General features: G+C 38.3%; 2 protein-coding genes across 2 annotated transcripts; one reads left to right on the top strand and one right to left on the bottom strand.

Annotated features, from left to right (window-relative positions):
• Positions 1–4146: 4146 nt before the first annotated feature.
• Positions 4147–5660, top strand: LOC101677954 (olfactory receptor 2G3-like). The gene is made up of 2 exons (XM_013048501.2): positions 4147–4165; positions 4729–5660. The coding sequence occupies exons 1-2, from the start codon at positions 4147–4149 to the stop codon at positions 5658–5660; spliced, it is 951 nt and encodes a 316-aa protein (XP_012903955.2).
• Positions 5661–15264: 9604 nt separating this feature from the next.
• Positions 15265–16200, bottom strand: LOC101677667 (olfactory receptor 1019). Its single transcript, XM_004777641.2, has one exon. It carries the CDS (start codon positions 16198–16200, stop codon positions 15265–15267), a length of 936 nt encoding a protein of 311 aa, XP_004777698.1.
• Between the last annotated feature and the right edge of the window lie 7013 nt (positions 16201–23213).

The following is a 23213-nucleotide window of genomic DNA, read 5'->3' as shown; positions in this document are numbered from 1 at the left end:
TTAGTGCTTAGATCAATTTTTAACAATAAATGTCATTCATGGATGAACTGGCAATCAATGAAAAGACATCACAGATTTTGACATTATGATACACATGTAGGGATTGTATGAGGTTGTGTAGGCTCTAAATATTTCTACAGTGATGTATAACATAACTTCCAATATAATTATTTCTTGTAGTCCTTCTGCTCTAACACAAGTTTATTTATAGTAAATTGGATAAACCCGAAGTTTATATAATATTGTGAACTATAATTTTTTAAGTTCTCACTATGTGTTAGATACTATGCTAAAACTGCTAGATGGACTTTCTAATATATAAAATAACATATAATCTAAAATAATCTTATGAATGAGATAATAATACAGTTCCCAGTTAACCTAGGAGATAAAAGAGGCTTAGAAAAGCTTAGAAACTCACCCAAGTCACACAGAAGAGAACTGTCAGAGTCATAATTCATATTTAGGTTGTCCTTTCCCAGAGCTGATTTTCACCCCTATGCTAGGGTGCCATGCAAACTTATCCTTGGGAAAGGAGGTATTATCAAAGAGCAACAATATCATTGATAGATATCGAATATATCTACCAAACTTAATAAACAATTTAACTACAAGTTAGAAAAAACAGCATGTTCAGTTGTACAAATGATTTGGATTACAACAATTAAAGGTTTAGCTTTTGAAAATCCTGAATTTATGAAGGAACATTAGACTTCTCTAGTTTGGTGTAAAATGTATCTTAGATTTCTTCCTGTGACTTGCAGAACAGAAAGAGGAGTCATTTTTCTGTGAACACATAAAGTGCCTGATATGCAGTGTCTATATGATGCGAAAAATAACCTGAGCTGAGTAAAGTTTGTCAGCACACATCATACCTTCTTGGCATCCAGCCACATTAATCATTCCCCCCACCCTTTACCCAAAACTGAATTAGATGGCTTTCTGAGCCATAAACAGTGTTGTTTAGAAAAAAGAAGCAATTAGAGAGTAAATGATTTTGCTGGACTATATTCTTTGACTAGAATTATGGCTAGCATGAGGGTGAATTTTTTCTTAATCTGAGCTTAAACCTTAAGAAAAATAGGAAATAGGAAGGTTTATTTGAGAATTTTTTTTTTAAGATTTTATTTGTTTATTTATTTGTCAGAGAGCAAGTGAGCTCAAGCAAGCAGAGTGGCAGGCAGAGGCAGAGAAACAGGCTCCCCACCAAGCAAGGAGCCTGATGTGGGACTTGATCCCAGGACCCTGGAATCATGACCCAAGCTGAAGGCAGTGGCTTAACCAACTGAGCCACCCAGGCATCCTGAGTTTTTAAATCAATGTTTAATGGTGTTTATTATGTGGTAGGGAGTGGAAAAACAAATACGGCAATATCACTAGAAACCCAAAGCCATTGGACAGACAGACTCATAACTAATACACACACACATATAAGTACAAAAATTGAGTATATTCAAAGGATGGAAATGATTCAGCAGAAGGGACTCTGATTAACTCTGTCTGGTTGAATTAGATTAGGGCTTCGAGGAGGACTTCATGCATGCTTGAATATGAGTGTCCCAGGCAGGGGAGTGGAAGAGGCAATTAGTAACAGTAGCTTTTGCCTTGTGAGGTAACACAAAGGGTGTGCAGTTTGCTAGGTGTTGCTTGCTTGGTTGAGATGCCTGAGTAGAATTACAGGTAATTAATTACAAACCATCCAGAACTTTTTCAACCTGTATTTAATTTGGTGAGTTTGCTTCATATTATGGGAGATACATTCATTTATAAAGTGTCTTTATTCCTCTTATCCTTATAATGGATTTGCAACTCTGTGTTCTGATAGGAATAGAAACAGATTTGTAACCTAGAAACTGACAGCTGAGTGGGCTCTAACTCACTTTCAGTGGCTTCAGCCATCAAGTGACTAAAAATGTTTTAAAGGCAACTTGTACTTTTAGAGGAACTAAGGGAATGTCCTCTTCATTGAGCCTTCAAAATATAGAGACAGTTTAAATGTTGAACCAATATATTTATGTTCCTTCATGTGAACACAATTCTATGCATACATACATGCATAGGGGACCAGGACTATTTCATTTGGTGTGGCTTTATTACTGTAGATATAGCTATATTATATATATGTGTGTTGTAAGGTGTTTGCATATAGATTCAGTAATTCAATGATTTAGGGCGAGTTATTTACTGTCTTAAAGACTTAGTCTCTCTTCCCTATAAAGGAGTGAGTGAAGATACAAATATTTCACATTTGTGAACTTAAAGATCCTCTAATGAGGATCATATGTGAATCAGAATGATAATAGTTAACATATATTGAGCCCTTACTATATATGTCTAACTCTGTTTTAGGTGCTTTACATGCATTATCTGATTTATCTTGTGTATCAATTCTGAGGCTATCCTGCCCCTACCTTAGAGAAGGACAGTTGGTCCATGTTCATGTCACGATTGCACAAAGCCCCCAGGCATGTCATCTTTCTCTCCTGTGGTCGATTCCGTGTACTGCACCACCAGTGGTGTGATCTGATTGTGTGCCATCTTGTCAACTGAGAAACTCACTGGGGATGTCACTTGTTGTCATTATAATCACTCCTAAAATCACCAAAACATTTCTTATTTGCAGCAGAGCTTGATCACTGCTGACTGAAGGGCCTGGAAGGGAGCTGATAACCTCCTTGCTTGCTTCCTTTCCTGCTGCTCCTGGTGAAAACAGGACTGTAACCTAACCTCTCTCTCCTCTTTCCAGACCCATCCCTCCTTTATCCCTGCACTTCAGATTTTAGATAATTTAGTTTTTCAGTCGACTAAATTATTTGATTTGAAATGCCCTGATTTAAATCAAAATATAAGAAAGCCCTATTTTATTTTATTTTAGTTTATTTTTAAAGTTTGTATATATTTACTTGAGAGAGAGAGAGAGAGAGAGAGCACATGCATGAGTACCAGGGGCGGGGGTAGCGGAAGAAGGAGCAGACTCCCCACTGAGCAGGGAGCTCAACAGCGGGCTCCATCCCAGGGCTCTGGGATCACGACCTGAGCCAAAGGCAGACAGTGAACTGACTGAGCCACCCTGACGCCCCATAAGAAAGCCCTTTAAAAGATACTACATGGAAATAGATATTGTTTGAGAAAGGATGTGCTACCTAAAGTAGTCTTCTTCATGACCCACAACTACCTGGTTCTTAAATGTTTTCCTGATAAGATTCCCCATGCTCTCAGGGTTGGGGCTGTTTCCTTCGTCACACCTTTCCACTGGAACGTAAGCTCTGAGACTGTGGAAAGCATCTGTTGTATTTACCAGCGCATACGCAGCATCTGGTACATATTAGATTATCACAAGATATTTTTGAAAGAAAGAATGAAAAAGAAAGACACAAAAAGGGTGAACAAATGGACAAATGAATGATTGTCATCTTTCTCTGGCTGCTGTAACGGTACCTACCTGTAGGACTCTTCTTTACCTCCTACCTGTGTTCTCACTGCTTTTAATCTGTTCATGGCTGCAAGGCATTAGAGGAACATGCTAACTTGGTGCATAAATAAATTTAGGGTAAGTAGGCACAGGGTCAGGGCTAAGGAGTTCTCAATGAATAGACCTGGTAACTTTAGTTTTCTGGATATTTTTTATTAATATTTCTCTGAAACAGTTTTTATTAGAGAACTGAATTCAAGATAAATGTAGCATTGCTGTACATTAGTAGAAATATTTTTTAAAAGATTTTATTTTTTAAAATCTTTTTTTAAAAGATTTTATTTATTTATTTGACACAGAGAGAGAGGTCACAACTAGGCAGAAAGGCAGGTGAGGGGGTGGGTGGGAAGCAGGCCTCCTGCTGCGCAGAGAGTCCGATGTGGGGCTCGATCCCAGGACCCTGAGATCATGACCTGAGCCGAAGGCAGAGGCTTAACCCACTGAGCCACCCAGGCACCCACATTCGTAGAACTATTAATAATAGTTGTTATTTGTGGATTATTTCCTACATGTAGACATTGTCTTAAATTCTTTACTCACATTATTTAATGTAATCTTCAAAAATTTATTCACATTATTTTATCAATTATTCCCACTTTATATATGATGAAACTACCCAAGACCCCACAGTATGGAAATGGTGAGGCTGGTAGAACTGGTCATTGGTGTGACCCATGACTGGTTTTATTGATGGTATGTGCAGTCTTTGTTTTTTAGGGTATCAGGGTGTCCAAGCATGAGACATTTGCCTCAGAGTGATACAGAGGAAGAACAAGCTGCTGTTCCTGCCTTTACTTTTAGGTTAGTGTATGAAGTAATGCCCTTCACTGTTTTTTACTTAAGTTCTACATCATGATGCTCTGTTATTAGGTGTGGAGCAAAAACATAATTGGATCTTTTTAAAGAGGTGAGCCATGAGTAAAACTTTGAAGAATGAAGAATGAATAGGTTTTGGACCAATTATGAACAGGCAAAGAAGCATACCCTTGGAGAAAAGTCAAGAATATCTGCTCAACTCAATCAGTAATTGAATGGGAAATTCTTAATCTCATCAAGAGAATATGCCCTCCAAAACTAGAAGAAAAGCTTTCCATTTGTGAACAACTCAGATACTCAAGATGTATGTAATTTCAGATCAAGACGTCTCTGCTTTCTTATTTGTTTTGAGTTTCCAACACTGTGCTATCAACATAGGACATTTGAAGTTTTTATTTAGGGGGATGGTTCTGTGAGAGGGAGGGAGGTGGCCTGAAAAGTGAATATGATAAAAACCAACTTCACTGTGACTGAATTTGTGTTCCTGGGGCTGTCATCTCAGCCAAAGGTGCAGCTCATTCTTTTTATTATGTTCTTGTTCTTTTATTTATTAACAGTGGTGGGGAATATTATAATTATCACTATTATTCAGATAGAACCTCGTCTCCAAACCCCCATGTACTTCTTCCTCACTAATTTATCCTTTCTGGATATCTGCTACACATCCACTAATGTCCCACAAATGCTGTCCAACATGATGGGGAAAAAGACCATCCCGTTCTCTAGTTGTGCTACTCAGATGTACTTCTCCCTCTCCTTTGGGATGATTGAATGTGTTCTCCTTGGGGTCATGGCTTATGACAGATACGTAGCCATTTGTCATCCTCTCCATTATACTGTCATTATGAACCAAAATATCTGTGTCCAACTGGCAGCCATTTCTTGGTCCAGCAGCTTCCTGAGTTCCATGGTTATCAACGTCCTCACCTTGAGTTTGCCCTACTGTGGGCCCAACGTCCTGAACCATTTTTTTTGTGAGGTCCCTTCCATCTTGAGGTTGGCTTGTACTGACACCTCATTTACTGAGCTGGTTGTTTTTATCTTCAGTATCATCATTGTCTTCATCCCTTTTCTCCTCATTGTTGTTTCCTATGCCCGAATCCTTCTATCAGTTCTCAGGATACGGTCAGCCTCCGGGAGGCATAAGGCACTGTCCACCTGTGCCTCCCATCTGACGGTGGTGGCCTTATTCTATGGAACTGCCATTTTCATGTACATGAGACCCCAGTCGAAGTCCTCCAGGGCCGGGGGCAAGATCATTGCAGTGTTCTACACTGTCATCACACCCATGCTCAACCCCTTGATCTATAGCCTAAGGAACCAGGATGTGAAAGGAGCTTTAAGGAGAGCTATTGCAAAACAGAGGACATGAAGGGTCTCAATGGGTCACTAGAGTTAATTGTTAATCTAAGATAATTGACTTCTGAATATGAATTGAGACAATCAAACCTTGGACAGCCGATGTTTCTCTTGCCATTCATAATGGACGCATAAATACAGCTGGAAACTCATCAGGAAACACATTTCCCCAAGGACAAATGATGGCTTTAATGTGTGAAAACAACTCCCTTTATTGAATGACTGTTTGCTTACTCCTTGAGAAATCTTGGTTCTCTAAAATCATAGACTGTCTGAAATTAATTGTTTGAAATTATAACTGTAAGATGAAAGATCTTACTCCTGTCTGGAGTATCTAAATCATCTTCATATAGAGAAACATTCTGAATTTTTAACTCAAGTAGAGAACTTCAGATAACGGTTTTTGGACGTAACATTTTACATCTGTCTTTTTAAAAAATATTTTATTTATTTGAGAGAGAGAGAATGAGAGAGAGAGAGAGAGTATGAGAGGAAAGAGGTCAGTGGGAGAAACAGATTCTCTGGTGAGCAGAGAGCCAGATGTGGGACTTGATCCCAGGACTCCAGGATCATGACCTGGGCCGAAGGCAGTTTCCCAACCTGCAGAGCCACCTAGACGCCCCTACATCTGTCTTAATTTTGTAGTTTACAAGGAAACAAGACTGCATCTACTTTGTGTGAGACCAATTTTAACCTCTTACATTTAGCCCTGTTTTGCAACAAATCTATTGAAATATCGCTTCATTTAAATTTCATGCAGCAGCCCGACCATGCAGGGCTGAGATGACTGAGTGAGGAGTAAAGATTTATTCTTAGTAAAATGTAAGTATTATGAAGGAGGGTGGTGTGACACAACTTACATTTTTGGAAAGGTTTTCCGGTTGCTGTGTGGACTCTATCTATCTATATGTCTATATAAATATATCTATCTCACAAATTTATGGAAATGAATTTTTCTTGTGTTTTGAAGCTTTTCAATCAGTGTTATCTTTAAAAAAATAATTTTTTGAATTAAGAGAATAGAAAATATAATTTAGCATTATTGTACTTAATAAGCTTAAATATAGACTTTGATTAACATGTTATTAAGCTAGTTACCCTATTTCTAAATTTTCTCACTTGTTGTTTTATGATTTAGAATAAAATATAAAAAAGGTTATTCACTTTCACAGATATTCAACAACTAAAATGCAACTATTTCTCCCACCTAAATATGAATGCCACACACAATCAGTAAATAAGGTACCTCTGATGGAATATAGGTAAAGTGGACTCCACTTGTTTAAACTTAACTTAAAATGTAATGAGGTGAGCTGCCTGGGTGGCTCAGTGGGCTAAGCCTCTGCCTTCAGCTCAGGTCATGATCTCAGGGTCCTGGGATCAAGTTCCGCATCTCTGTTCAGTGGGGAGCCTGCTTCCTTCTCTCTCTACTTGCCTGTCTTCCTGCTTGTGATTTCTTTCTCTCTGTCAAATAAATAAATAAAATCTTAAAAAAAATAATAAGGAAGGGCTCCTGTGTGGCTCAGTGGGTTAAGCCTCCGCCTTCTTCTCAGGTCATGATCTCAGGTTCCTGGGATTGAGCCCCATATCGGACTCACTGCTCAACAGGGAGCCTGCTTCTCCTTCTTTCTCTCTGCCTGCCTCTCTGCCTACTTATGATCTCTCTCTCTGTCAAATAAATAAATGAAATCTTTAATAAAAAGTATTAAGGAGGGCACGTATTGCATGGAGCACAGTGAATATTGGAATACACACACACACACAAATTAAATTAAATTTAAAAAAGTAAAATGAATTTTGGAACACACACACAAATTAAATTAAATTAAAAAAAGTAAAAAGCAAAATCACTAATCAACTAGTCAAATTCACTACATAGCAGGGTGCTTTTCTTGTCTATTTGCCTTAATAGACAGATGACTTTATATATCATATATTTGCTTAATTCACGGACAAAGATGAAACATATACTTCTAACCAACTTTCTTCTGAACAATTTAAAGTGAAAAGTAACGTTTAAAATTCTCTCATTTACTATCAAACAAGAAATTCATACTTAGTTGGCTGTTAATTAATTAGAAACAACATTAAATTAGTTTTGAAGAAAAGACATGAAATGCCTAAAGCTACAACAAATAGAAAGTTTATCTTTTGTCTCACAAAAATTACTAATCCACCTTACCTCTCAGCTCTATAAATGAATGGTTTAGTTAAAAATGCAGAAAAAATTGCAAAGCTTTTCTCATGGCGGGGGGAAGGGGACACATACCAGAATATGCAAACAAACTGAAGTGAATATTTTTGTTTATTTTTTCTAAAAATATTTATTTAGACCAAATGCTTGACTTAATCGATTCATTCTGACTAGTTTGTTTTGATCAGTAGTAACTTGGAGTTGGGTGAATGAAGAATAATAATGCAATTCAAGCAGCCCATGCCCTATCCTAGTGCCTAGCTAGAACCTGTCCTTTCTTTTCTTTTTTAAATTTTTTATTTAAATTCAGTTTAGTTAACATATACTGTATTATTAATTTCAGGAGTAGAATTTAGTGATTTGTCAACTGCATACAACACCCAGTGCTCATCACAGCAAGTGCCCTCCCTAATGCCTATCACCCAGTTACCCCATTCCCCCACTGAGCAGGCAGTAACTCCAGCAACCCTCAGTTTGTTTCCCATCCAGCTCAGCCTTTTCAAGCAAACTTTTGTCCTTTCCTAGACTCGCTTCTTTGTACAGAAAAGGAAAATGTAACACTTAAAGACATTTAACTGATAATTCTATGTACTGTATGTGAGGATAATTCCTAGAACAAAAGACAATAATGTTTTTTATATTTAAATATTCACTGTGTTCTAGTCTTTTTTTTTTTAAGATTTTATTTATTTATTTGACAGACAGAAATCACAAGTAGGCAGAGAGGCAGGCAGAGAGAGAGAGAGAGAGAGGAAGAAGCAAGCTCCCTGCTGAGCAAAGAACCTGATGCGGGGCTCGATCCCAGGACCCTGGGATCATGACCTGAGCCGAAGGCAGAGACTTTAACCCACTGAGCCACACAGGCGCCCCCAAAAGACAATTAATTTTAAGATTAACACAAATAATGGTGAACTCCGCAATTACTGGTCTTTCACAACATCAAATGTCCTATTGAATTATTTTCTTCCTACATTTGTTTGGGATTATGTTAATGAGATTGATAGTATAGCTAGGGTAAGTACTAACTAGCATTTTGTTCATATTGAAATAAAATTAAAGCCCAGAGTAAATAAAATAATTAGAGAATAGACTGTTGCCATAAAATGCATTCTCTCAGAGCTTGACTAATCAGTATTATTGTGTATTGTAAGACTACATTTGGAATGAGAATAATGAAGTTGTAATTTCACGGTTTTAATTTAGCTATGTTACTACGAAGAAGTCATTCCATTTCTGTGAACCTCATTTCCTCCATTTGCAAAATAAGATTGCTGTTGGATTAGATCATCTTTAAGTATCAATCAGTCACATCTCTATCTGTATCTAGCTATCTCTGTCCTCTCTGGAATAGATTTATTATAAATTTGTTACCAGATTGATATATCATAAACCTGTGAGAATTTCTTCTGAAATGTCTTTATAGTTTCACCTTTTGGATTTGGTTAATTTATTTTAAGGATAATAATGCAATGTTGAAAGGTTTTAATGTCATTGCCATAGGTATAGAGAATATAATACACACTGTGGTCATATGTCATGTCACCAATTTTCTTAATGAGTATCTTCCCCCTTAAAGTGGTATACATTAATTAGTATACCAGTCAGTAAATATGAGGATTGTAAAATATTGAAGGGGAAGAAAGTCATGGTGAAACTTATCATTCCTCCTTGATACCATTCTTTCAACATGATCTGAAGCTGATCTATTTCTTTTATAACATCTTCTATTTTGCCTCTCTCCCTCACTTCTTTAGGATATAGTGACTTGTCCAGCCCATCTGATCTTGCAAGGGTTCAGCTCACTATGGTCATAGGCAAATGTGAAACTTTTAACAAATGCTTCAGAATACAATCCTGACTGATCTATCTAATCAAATCATCAGACTGAATATAGCCACAGACAAGACCTTTATACAGGTTCCCCAGTTCTGATTATGCCTATCACTTTCTTTAAAGCTGCACATTTCCCTATTTTATAGAACACTGGACTAAGAATCAGAAAATTTTGTTCCAATCCCAGCTCTACTACTTAAAAGCCAAGAGCACATCAGCATGCCATTTAAACTTTTTTTTTAAAGATTTTATTTATTTATTTGAAAGAGAGACAGTGAAAGAGAGCATAAGTGAGGAGAAGATAAGAGAGAGAAGCAGACTCCCCATGTTGCTGAAAACTGGATGCGGGACTCGATCCCGGGACTTCAGGATCATGACCGGAGCCGAAGGCAGTCGTCCAACCAACTGAGCCACCCAGGCATCCCCCATTTAAACTTTTATAACTCTGGTTTCATCATCTTTAGATATACTTGTTGTCCTAAGAATTTCAAGATCTCAGATGTATTTTTGGTAGGTTTCCCAAGGCCCAGAGTTGGGACTAGGTTCAGGTAGTTCTCTAGTCCAGGGAGGCATGGTCATTCATTTGTTCAATGAGCATTTATTATTCACTTATTATATTCCCAGGACTTGAGGACAAAAAACGAGACTACCTTAAAGTTTTGCAGTCTACTAAGGAAGCCTTTATATCAAAGCAGTATGGGCCCAAGACTTCTTTAGCACAGGGAAAGCTGCCATTTATTAAGGCCCAAGGTGCTTAAATGCATTACTTAGGTTTTTCCTATATTTTAATATCTGACTATTTTTTAAGAGTGAGGAGTAGATGTACTGATACTTGCTCTAGGATAATAGGCAAAAACAAAATAGTCTTGCACAAGAGGGACAACTGGCCACAGTTAGATTATTCTTTATTCTTACTGCAACCCCATGAAGCAGGTATAATTGGCGCCATTTTGCAGATGAGAAGAGAGGAGTCCAGCAATTTACACAAGTGATGATTGATTTGTGACATAAAACAGTGTTTTCTAGGTTGGTTAGTGGCCTTTGAAGCACAGGACTGGCCTTAACAAAAGTATACAAAAGGAGAGATTTCATGATATCCTTCATTTCAATATGACTTGAACCTCTGGGAGGTGGGATAGGGAGGGAGACGGCTGGGATGAGGCTGAAATTGTAGAATTTCAGATGTCAGGTGTGGATGCCATTCACAGTGTGGATTTTATCATGGAATTCTCCTCTAGTTTCCTATCCTCATGAACACCTGATCACAGTTAAACACACAGATCTCAATACAGCAACTCCCAGAGCCCTCAAATGGCTGCACGTGTTTACAGTGCAGTAGCTGTGAGGAGCAGTCAAATAAAGAGTTCATCACCCAACTTTCTTTTCATAAGCTTCTGAAGAGTGGGGCTGATCAGCAGTCCAGTAGCTCAGAGACAGAGCATTTCAAGGAGTGGGATTTGAGTTGGTCCTTGAAAAAAGAGAGAAATTTGGACGGTCTGAGATGGGGAGCTGGGACTATTAGGGAAGCACAGAGTGGAGAAGAGAAGGCATTTAGAAGGATATAGAGGGAGAAAAATGGGAGTGCCACTCAAGAAATAGTTTTGCAGGAGAATCTCTTGGACAAAGAGAACAGGAAGAAATCATTCCAGAGAGGTGATTTAAGGGAGAGGGCCTGGAGTGCCAAACAGAGGACACTGGCAATGTTATAGCTCCTGAGTTAAGGAAGAGGGTAACTATGGGCTAGATAAGGGATATCAGACCCTAGTTATTCCAGGCGTTCTTGCTAAGGCAGAGAATGAAGGCAAGGACTTCATTTTGGGTTCCTCCCCTAGGAGATAGAAAGCTAAATATGAGATTTATCCAAGCTCCATTAAGAAGAGCACACCATCTTAGGTCAGTAAACCTGCCTGAAGTTGTCAGAAGCTACTTGAATGTACCAACCTGAAGTCCATGTTGTTATACTGGTTTCCCCAAAGGTTGCTCTGGGGATGAATAAGGGACAGAATTTCAAGGATCAAAGAGGAAACTTCTCTTGAATCCACAGTGATAAACTCCCTACTCCCCAAGCAATAAATTCCCGTTTCCTAAATTTGTGTCTGATCTTGACCTACGTTCCAGCTTCACCACCAAATCCTTCCACGGACACCCAGGCAAATGGCCCACCCTGGCTTCCAATTTCTTTGCCTTTGTTCACTATGTTTTTTCCTTCTGCCAGTTGCTTCCTTCTTTAATTTCCAGGCTCTGCTTCCCAAAATAACTCACAAGCTCCCTTCTCCATAGAAATTCCCTGATCTCCCAAGAGGGAGTGTTGCCTGTGAGACTTCACAGCCCATTGTCTGCAATTCTCTTTTGGCAGTTTTTTCCCCAGTAGTATAAGACATTTGCATTTATTTTATCTCCCTATGGATATCAAATCCATGAAGCCAGGATATATATGTGATATATATAGATCTATCTATCTCCAAGTCTTAAGCAAAGATTGTTTAAAAAAATCTCAGCTGAAGTCACATAGCTTGAAAATGGAGGGAGAAGAATTTATTATTATTATTTTTTATTTTTTTTAAACAATTTTATTTATTTATTTAAAATAGACAGCAATAGAGGGAACACAAGCAGGAGAAGCAGGAAAAGAAGCCCTCTCTGGGAGGTGCCCCAGAAAGAAAAGAATTTAGTCTCAGCTTTATCTCATTCGGATATCTCCCCTCTTAATACACTTCTGCATCAATTTTTGCTTTCCAAAGCTCCCAGGAGAATGAGTAGGATTTTTTTTTTTTAGTTATAGAAAATGTAATTTTTGGGACACCTGGGTGCCTCAGTTGGTCAAACATCTACCTTCTGTTCAGGTCATGATCTCTGGGTTCTGGGATTAAGCCCCATATCAGGCTTCCTGCTCAGCAGCGTCTGCTTCTCTCTCTCTCTCCCTCTGCCCCTCCCTCCCCATCATTCATTTTTTTTCTCTCTTCAAATAAATAAATAAAATTTTTTAAAAATGTGATATTTGCAGTCTATAATAATATTCACTTGTTTGGGAAAACTAATAGGATTGATAAGGTATAAATACTAGTGTTTACTTTATTGATGAGGAGACTCAGGAACAGAGATCGTTAGGGGATTTATCTGATATAATTATTGATGGGAGTGGGAATGAAGACTAAGGTGACCCAACTTTTACCCATCTTTTTCTTGCCATTATAAATTTGATATGCAGACCTCCATTACCAATTACTTGGGAAAAATGAGTTTCCTTTCTATATTGCATCACATCGATAGCAGAATCATGAATATTTAATATATAAGTGAAGGAAAAATATAAACAACTAATGTTTATTATCTTTTACGTGCAGATTCTTTACAGAGTTGACATCACATCCTTTGAAAAATGCTAGAATGTAAGCATTATCTCATTTAATAGATGAAGAACCTTAGTCTGATAGAGATTCAGTAACTTGCCCAGGGGCACAGAGCAAGAAAATAGCAGAACCTACATGAGAGCTTCTTTCTAAATAGTCTAAAGTCTGAATACTTACCATTATTAGTCAGAGTGGCAAGGGTAGCCCTAGGGTCAGTTTTTAGATTTTATCATTAACTTTGGATACAGCAATCGATTAAGAAAAAAAAAAAATGTCCTCCAGAAGGATGGTCACTAACTAGAATTGCAGAACTGGGATACAAAGGTCTCCTTGATTCTAAATCAACTACTCTTTCAATTATAATGTATACCCTGGTTTACATTATAGTTGCTAATGTAGTTAATGAGATAGGAAAGCTCTATTTTTAAATTTTTTACACATCATGTAGATTTGCACATTAGATTATATTTAAAAAAAAAAAAGACACCAAAGCCTCAATCTCTGAACTATTTCTGGACCATCAGCTCTACATCTGTCCATTAGTTGCTGTACTTTCTTCATAACGTGAAACCAGAAATATGTTTTTAGAAATTCATGATAGGGCTGTGCAATTTTGCACCAGGTAAATTTCATCGCATGTATAATGATATCTATTAGAAAGCCTGGGTCTTTTATCCCGAAAACTCTTTTGTACCTTTCACAATGAATGGGAACACTATACACTTTAGGATAGTTCTTGTGTTTCCTTGACCTTTGACTATATGGCACTGGGAGAAGGAGACATAGCAACATTATTGCTGGGAAGTATTTGTAACTGATGACACCATCAGATGGAATTTTAGCATATCTAAGAAAAAGTTAGCATTCCTCCATCTCGGTCTGCCCACCTTACCTGTTGCTGATCCCTGACACTCTTGATTTTTAAGTCAAGATTGCAGAGAAGAGTTTGTCTCCTCTATTGTCGGTCATTGATACCTCAGGGTTAGTGAAACTATTCTTGGATAAGGGTCTGGAGATAATGGTGGAAAGCATGAAGAGTCCTGGTGCCCTAGGAAAAAGCTAGGGTTTAACTCTTATTAGAAGAGAGGAAGAGGGGGCACCTGGGTGGTTCAGCCGGTTAAGCATCGACCTTCAGCTCAGGTCATGATCTCAGGGTCCTGGGATCCAGCCCTGTGTCAGGCTCCCTGATCAGTGGGGAGTCTGCTTCTTCCTCTCTCTCAGCCAGTCCTCTGCTTGTGCTCTCTCTCTCTCTTTAATAAATAAATAAAATCTTTAAAAAGGTAGTATAGAAGTGAGGGTGGTGGGGCATGAGGGATTTAGGATGCGAGGAGTAGGACATTAATTCTACTAATCTTACAGACATTACAATCCAGCTAAAGTTGGCCTCAGGGATTGATCCAAACTGTCTCTTTCTTAGGATCACAGAGTCCCTGGGCTTCCCTGAAGGTTAAAATGATGTCAATATGTGAAGGTAACAAAACCCAGATGCCCATCTCTTTTGGATATTAGGCAAGGGAGACCAAGGAGATCTAATCATTATTAGGTGAAACCAAATGCTAGACAGAAGGGAAAACTGAGCACACACAATAAACAGTAGAGCCTCAGTCTGCAGCTCTTATTCTTGGGGTTTATATAGCTCATGATTTGGTCATTGGGGGCAGCAGTTTCAGAGAGCACAGTAACTGGAAGCACAACGAACTCCTCATTGGCAAATGCGTCTTATGATTTTATCCTCCAGAACCTGGCCCATATTTATCACTTAGAAGTTTTTGTTGAATATAGGAATACATATAGCTCAGCTCCCAGGCTGAGTTGGGTAATCTCTCATACAAGTTCCATTCCCTACATATTTGACTATATTTTCTCTGACTTGTTTTTAGAGTAGAGAAACTTTCAACATTTGGATCTGTCATACCTCATGACTGAAAAACTATAATTTAAAGTGGCTATTTATTTTCCCTTTCAAGTTTTGTCTTAGTTTCTAAGCAATAGGTGAGCCAAAGTCAGGTAAAATACAAATGCATCTAGTTTAGCATGCTTTTCAAAAATATTAATTTATATTTCCTTTATATCAGACTGTTAAGGGTTATAGAAAACCCTATAGAATTTAAGATCGACACTGCAAGTAGATGGTAGCTGAATTGTGTTTATTAGAAAGCTATCTGCATTTTCTATCTCCTACCACTGTCCTTTGACCACTACCATTTTTACATGTGGTCATAAGAAATTTTCATATTTTGTTACTCTTGACATTTTTTTCCAATTAGCTTTTTGAAAGCAGCTTTCACATCTTTGTTCCGTAAACTGTAGATCAAGGGATTCAGCATGGGGATGATAATAGTGTAGAACACAGAGGCCCACTTGTCTTGGTCCAGGGAGTAACTGGATGTTGGCCTCAGGTACATAAACATGACTGTGCCATAAAAAAGGGTGACACCAGTAAGGTGAGACCCACAGGTGGAGAAAGCTTTGAGGCGGCCTTCCGTGGAGCGCATTCTGATGATGGCAATGAGGATGAAAGCGTAGGAGATGAAGATGATGAGGATGGTGCTGAATTCAATGAAGCCACACAGACTGAACAGCAAGATCTCGCTGATGTAGGTGTCTGAGCAAGAGAGGGCTAAGAGAGGTGGGATTTCACAGAAGAAGTGGTTGATAATGTTGGAGCCACAGTAACTCAAACTGAAGGTGAGGGAAGTGTGGGCCACTAAACTCACCAGGCCAGCCAGGTAAGAGCCCAACATGAGAGCCAAGCAGACTCTCTTGGACATGAGCGTGCTATAGTGGAGGGGTCGGCAGATGGCCACGAAACGGTCATAGGCCATGGCAGCCAGGACATAGCACTCAGCATCCACGAAACCTACAAAGAAAGCAAACTGGGTGGCACAGCTAGAGAATGAGATGACTTTGTGCTCTGTTAAGAAGTCAGCCAGCATCCTGGGGGCAATGGCTGAGGAGTAGCCCAGGTCAACAAAAGAGAGGTTGCAGAGGAAGAAGTACATGGGTGTGTGAAGCTGAGAGTCTGTTATGATCAGGATAATCATACCAACGTTCCCTACTACATTGATCAGGTAGACCAAGAGGAAGACCACGAAGAAGATGGTCTGTAGCTGGGAGTCTTGAGTGATGCCCATAAAGATGAACTCCGTCACCACGGAGTGGTTTTCTTTATCCATCTTTTCAATTTATGTGTGCCTGGATTTGATTTATTGCCTGAAGTGGTTTTTAAAAATCTTCCCAGAAATCAGATTCTGTGACCCATAGGGTAACTCAAATGACTTTAGTGAAAGTGATGAAAGTGTCCTCTCTAGGTGCCCAGTCAAAATAGAAGATGTTAGGATTGTGGGGATGGCAAATTCTGCTTCTCCATGGACCTCGATTCTCTGAGGCAATTTATCACATGCTACCAATTGTTTGATGTTATCTGTGCAATTATCTGCCTTGTTAATTAGTAAAGGACTGTTTTGAGCATGCCTTCTTTCTTTCTAAAACAAAGCAAATACGGACACAAATCATGAATAAACATTAATTCTCTTTGCAGGTAGGCACAAAAATGAAAACTAAAAATCCCTCAAATCTCGAATTATAGCATATGACACACACACATATGCACACAAACATACACACACGGAGAAAGTAAAATACTTGGAGCAAAAAGTGAGCAATATTGGAAAAGGTAGTTGGTAATAATAATTAAAAACAAAACAAAACAAAACAAAACAAGATTTACTGAGTGCTAACTCTTTGCCAGACCTTTGAGTGCTTCTACACGTTACATAATTTCATCCTCACAACTCCGTGAAACGGGTACCACCCTTGTCTCTATCTTATACCTGAAAAGAATAAGGTTAGACATTAAGTAATATCAACAATGTCAGGAGCCAGTAAGCAGCAGAGCTGGGTTTGTCTGAACTCCAGGGTTCACTTCACTTTATTGTCTTCTGTGTATATTTGGTTTAATGAAGGTTATACCTCTTTATTTTTGCACCTGCATTTTGTCTTGCTGTCTTGCCTATCAGGCATGGACACAGAATTAGTCCTTTCATTTCCCTAATACTTAGAAGCACCCAGGGATTTGGTGTGGGGCATAATCAGGATGAAAAAACAGCTGTGTCTTTGGACAATTCTATGGATTAGCCAACAGGTTGTTCTATAGCCAACAGGTTGTTCCATAGCCAACAGGTTGTTCCAGAGTTCAGATTCAGGAATTCTCACTCAGGGGATAGAGAAAGCATTATCCAACTCTGTGGCCAGACAGCAGCATATATTAACTTTTTCCTTTGTGGTTGGATGAATATTCAGTCTACTGAAGAGTTGTAACAAGAAAGTGGGCAAAACCACACCACACCAAACCAAATCAGGACAGAACATGCAGTGCTTTAGAAATAAGTAACATTCTCTATTAAATCTGAGGGAGAAGTCAGCTGTATCTCCTCTATCTGGTTTACTGCTTAAGAAAGACAGGTGGGACGCCTGGGTGGCTCAGTTGGTTAAGCAGCTGCCTTTGGCTCAGGTCATGATCCCAGCCTCCTGGGATTGAGTCCCACATCGGGCTCCTTGCTCCGCAGGGAGCCTGCTTCTTCCTCTGACTCTGCCTTCCACTCTGTCTGCCTGTGCTCGCTCTCACTCGCTCTCTCTGACAAATAAATAAAATCTTAAAAAAAAAAAAAAAAGACAGGAAAGCAGAGTAGTATAATGTGTCTTTCAGGGGGGGTGTGGACATTTATAACAGGCTATCTTAAATCCTAGCATGGTTGAAAGTAGTGCTCCCATCTTTCAGTTTCTGCATAGAATATAATCAACTGCAATGAAGAAGGGGCCTAATAGTGGATAATCAATACCATATATTTGCCTGAGAGTGAATATAGTTTATAAAATACTTTCAGACTCATTCTTAATATAATGTGAACGTATGCATCATTTCATACATCAGGTCAATTAGAAAAGAGAATAAAAAGAGAAATCTTGGAGAAATTATCTGAAAAATACACTTCTCATAATGAATTTGTACCCATACTATGGAAGGGACTTTAAAACTCATTAATGAGAAAACAAACAATCCAAAAGGAATGGGCCAGACTTAGACGCTTCAGCAAAGAAGATATATGAATAGCAAATAAATGCATGAAAAATGCTCAACTCTTTTGTATTAGGGACACATGAATTAAAACCACAGTGGGATATTATTACACATTCATTAGAATGTGTAAAATTTAAAATTTAAAATTTAAAAAGATGAACCATACTAAGGGTTGACCCGGGAGCGGAGGAACTGAAAATTGCATCACAGTTGCTAGGAGTATAAAATACTACAACCACTTTGGAAAACATCCAGCCATTTCCCCCACAAAACACCAAACCTGGGAACAACCCAAAGGCCCACCCATAAGTAATAAGATAAACAAATTTTAGTATGTCCATAAAATAGACTACTACTCAACAATTAAACAAACAAACAAACAAACAAACAAAAAAACGATTGATACATGCAATATGATGGACGAATCTCAAAATAACTAGGTTGAGAGAAGAGAGCTAGACCTCATGCTATCCCATTTCTAAAAATCTAGAAACTGCAAGCTAATCGATAGTGACAGCCAATCAGTGATTGCCTGGGTGGAGGTGTGTGTGGGAGGAACAGTGTATTTCAGCTATAGCTCAACAAAGCTGTTAAAACAAAACAAAACAAAACAAAACAAAACCAGCAACAAAGTACTTGTCCCTACTTCAGTTCCTCTCGTTGTTACTCTACATGGATGGGTATGTCACTTCACAGGTTATATTAATAAGGAGACCTGTGAAATCACACAGTGAGTTGGGAGCAGAACTGGCAAGTGAGTCTGGGACTACCGATTTCATACACTGCACTGTGTTCATTTTTTCTCACTGCTTAACCTAGAAATAGGGAAGTAACCCATCATGAGAAGGATATAAGTGGTCTACCTTAGTCTTCCCACTTCTCAGCTTGTTCTTTCCCTTTAGCAAAAAGGGAAAATATTGCTATTATTGCAATTGGGAGGACTCATTCTGTCTAACCTCAGTTTTATAGAGGAGGAGACAGACCCAAACATCCAGCTTGAAAGTACAGGGGATGCCAAGCTGCAGTTGTTTTAGGAGTAAGAGACTCCTGGTCAGGATGCAGCACGGGGCTCAGGAATGATCTTCAGGGGAGCATGTGTCTACTAATTCATTTCAGTCAATTGGAAAATGGGATCAGAAAGTCATCTTTCCTCCCTTATAAATTCAAGTTCCAGTTTAAAGAGGACGTGCATGAGCAGGGATTTCACCAGTCAGAAAGCACCCTGCCCATTCTTGCTTATAGCGGACAGACAAATTCAGGCTTTGCCACTTACTGCTTTTGAATTCTAGCACATTACGCATCTACTTAGAGTCTCAGCTTTTCACCTATGGATGAGATTAATGTCTTACTTAGTAACTTTCTTCAAAAAAGTTGGTTAGAGTATGTGTATATTCTATCATCTGTCTACCATCAATCAACCAGTTAATCAATAATCCATCAATCATCTGGTAGTAAATTCAGTGATTGTCATGTGCTAAATGCTTAATTCAATTGGCAGTTGTGTCAGTGCAACTGTAACTGTGTAAGACTTAACTCAGTAGATGATTGTGTGCTCACAGCTTCCAGAAAAAAAAGTTCCCACACTTATTCCATACATGGATGTATCATGGACTGCTTTAGGCTTTAGTGAAGGTGTGATTTTAATTCCACAGTATTAAATGACAAAACCAGTAGAGATGAGGCTATCAAATTCAAAATCAGAGTTAAAAGAAAATCCTTATATGTAGATTTTTAGTTTTGTGTAGCTAAATGTCAACCGATCTGACTCTTGAAGAAATAGTAGAATAGTGAATAAATAAGTATATTCCAAACTTGTTAAACTCTTTTTTTTTTAATAAAAGGTCAGCAAAAGTATTGTCTTATAGAAACAAATATAAGACAAAGATATTTTAGATTTCTATGCATCACCTGCTTTTGCATGCTTCTATGAAAAGAATTCTGGAGTAAAAAACTTGTTGTTTTTCTACTTTTGTTGTTGTTCTATTTTTTCCACTAAGTAGTGTTTGAGCTGATGAATTGCTACATTAGATGCAACTTACTTATCTCTGAAATGAATGGGGTGAAGAATTTAAACTCTGTGTAACTTTCCAATTCTAGCCTTTTCTGAGTTCGTACTCCTTATGAGGTACCTGAAAGCCAAACCCATAGTCCATGTCTCCTCTTGAAATTTTGGAACTGCATGGACCTGAAGCCAGGCAAAGCCATGCTGAGAGGAGCAGGGGCGGGATCATGCTCCACTCCTAAAAGGTCATCTCTCTCTCTCTGTTCCAGTGCTGATCTGTGCTCTGACGTGTTTTCTACCTGATGGTGAGAGGTTGACTGTCTCCTCTTCGCTTGATGAGTTACAGTGAACACATATTCTGAGAAGGATCCGAAGACAGTGTCTCACTCAGGTAGCTGTGCCTGAGCTCCTTGCTCACCCACCTTTGCTTCTGTGTGCAGGAGCTTTATTAGGTTTCAGAGTCCCACGTTATCCCCAGAGGAAAAGAGATGACATGATTTCTGCTCTCAGGGGAGACTGGAAGAGCTGATGAACGGTCACCCCATGAGGAATTCATTCCCTGGGCCTTGAACCTTAATGTGAAAGAGGGAAACACAAAGGAATTCTTTTCCACCACTCCAGGGAGTGGTGGTGATTGAGAAGAAGAACAGCTTAGTACAGCACTGTTTTTCTGGCCCCTAAAAGCTCCCTACTGGGTGTAATTTTGATGGTAATTTTGAAAGGTCTGTTGATGCCTGCAAGTCCTTTCACAGAGGGTGATACCTTCCATGTTTTATGGATTAGCCATCTTTATTTATTTATTTATTTATTTAAATATTTATTTATCCATTAAAAATTCCATTTATTTATTTATTAAATGGGAGATGGATAATTAATTAATTAATTAATTTGTGTGTGTGTGTGTGTGAGAGAGAGAGAGAGAGAGAGCATGAGCATAAGCAGGGGGAACAGCAGAGGCAGAGGGAGAAGCAGACTTACCAGGAAGCCTAATGTGGGACTTGAGCCCAGGACCCTGGGATCATGACCTGTGCTGAAGGCAGAAGCTCAAATGACTGAGCCATCCTGGTGCTCCTGGATTAGCCATGTTTAAAGCAGACTTTTCTCTGAGAGAATCTGGCATAAGAGTGGTATACCAGTACATGCAATGCATAGGAGAGATGACACATGAATCGGTTTACCTTCCCATTACAGGAAGGAAAAGGGAAGTGAGCCGTGGTAAGATTCTCGCTGCCTACATGGTATTTTTTTTTTTTTTTTAAAGGTGCTTAATTTGGAAGTGCTATTTGACTTGAGATAAAATTCATCCTAAAAGAAGAGATTCAAGAATAAAATTTAAAAAGCTAATTAAAAAAACAAACAAACAAACAACCTTTTGTGATACGTTTTCCTATTCTTTTACTTTTCAACCCTTAACCCTGAAGTGAGCCCTTGTAGGTAGAAGATGGTGGATCTTTTTTTTTTTTTTTATCTGACTTTCTTATCTGTATTCTTAAATCTTTTTTTGTGATGAAAAGTTAATGCCTAATACTACTGACATATTCACTTATATTTATTATTAAGTCAAACTTTTCTCCAACTGCATAATAATCTATTGTGTAGAGGTACCATTGTCTATCTATCAAGTATCCTGTTGATACACATTGAGTTGGTTCTAATCTTTTGCTATCAGAAGAAAAAAATGCAGTGGTGCCTGGGTGGCTCAGTTGGTTAAGTATCTGCCTTCAGCTCAGGTCAAGATCTTAGGGTCCTGGGATCCAGCCTCTTGTAGGGCTCCCTGCTCACTGGGGAGTCTGCTTCTTCCTCTCCCTCTGCCCCTCCCCTGCTCATGCTCTCTTTCTCTCTCTGGAGCACCCATGCGCTCTCTCTCTTTCAAATAAATAAATAAAATCTTTAAAAAATGCAGCAATAAATAACCTTGGGCTTACCCAGTTATCAATGATCTTTTCCCTACTGTTTTGAATTGGATTTTAATTTCATTTCCTATTGTCTATATGTGTATTATTCTATTCTGTTCCCTTGTTCTTTCACCATTTCATACAATTCATTCACCAATAATTTTTTCAATTATAAGTGCCCCTAAACAGTGATATAATCTAGTCTCCATGTCCACTCCTTCTCTTTTGTTTTATTCCAGGGCTTTTATGGCTATAATGGAATATTGTTTTTAATCTTTTATGTAAACTTTATAGTCAACTTATTTGGGAAACAAATTTGAGAATATTATTATTGGGACTACATTACATTTATAAATTAACTTAGGGAGAATTGCCACATTTATACCATCAGGTCTTGCTGTCAAATAGTGTGCATGTCTTCATACTTGTTCAAGTCTAGTTCTGTATCTTTTACTCTTTTTCTTCACAGAAGTTTTGAATATTTCTTATTTGGTTTATACTTAGATCTTTTATGTTTAGCAATCAAAAATCAGGATCTTCCACATAAATTTTCTAACTGGAGATTTGTTTGTTTGTGAGGTTATTAGGTTAATTTTACATTTTATTAATTCAGTAAATTTTCCATTTTTTAAAATTCATAGTACAGTAGTAGTCAAAGTAGCATGTTTATGTTAGGTGTGTTATAATGTATTTGCATCTTCTGCTGTCCAAATAAATCTTTAGTTAAAATGAAATGAGCCTCCAAAGCTTAACAAGAGAATTCTCATCTCAGTTTTGCCAGATTATATAAAATCTGTTTGTTTGAAACTCTTGGTGGCTAGTGAGTGGCATGTAGCTATCCCCTGGGACAGTGGACATGTATTCTTTCAGAAACGAAATGACAGTTTTATAGCAAATAGTTTATGCTGTTCCTCTATGTCCCTGAAATGGTATTCATAGATGATTTACCTTCACACATAACTTAAAGAGGAGAAATAAAAAGAAAATAATTTATAACACAAGACTTTAGTATTGATTGATTGATTGATTTTTTTGTTTTATACTTGAGATATACTTGCATTCTGTGGGGCAGGAAGAGTTCTTTGTTGTTAGGGAATGTACTGCACTCTGCAGGCTTTTAGCATCCTTGCCCCGTACCCACCAGATTCTATAGTGTAGCCTCTTCACTGTGACGACCATCAATTTCCATAATGTCTCCCCGAGGAAAAACAC

This window comes from Mustela putorius, unplaced genomic scaffold (genome assembly GCF_011764305.1).
Source record: "Mustela putorius furo isolate JIRA1106 unplaced genomic scaffold, ASM1176430v1.1 tig00000127_pilon_pilon_pilon, whole genome shotgun sequence".
In the NCBI taxonomy this organism is placed as follows: domain Eukaryota; kingdom Metazoa; phylum Chordata; class Mammalia; order Carnivora; family Mustelidae; genus Mustela; species Mustela putorius.
The sequence above is the reverse complement of the archived record's forward strand: the minus strand, read 5'-3'. Positions and strand labels throughout refer to the sequence as shown.

Bases quoted from the DNA above. Each gene is read 5' to 3' on its own strand.
- LOC101677667 (XM_004777641.2), bottom strand. From the start codon at position 16,200: ATGGATAAAGAAAACCACTCCGTGGTGACGGAGTTCATCTTTATGGGC.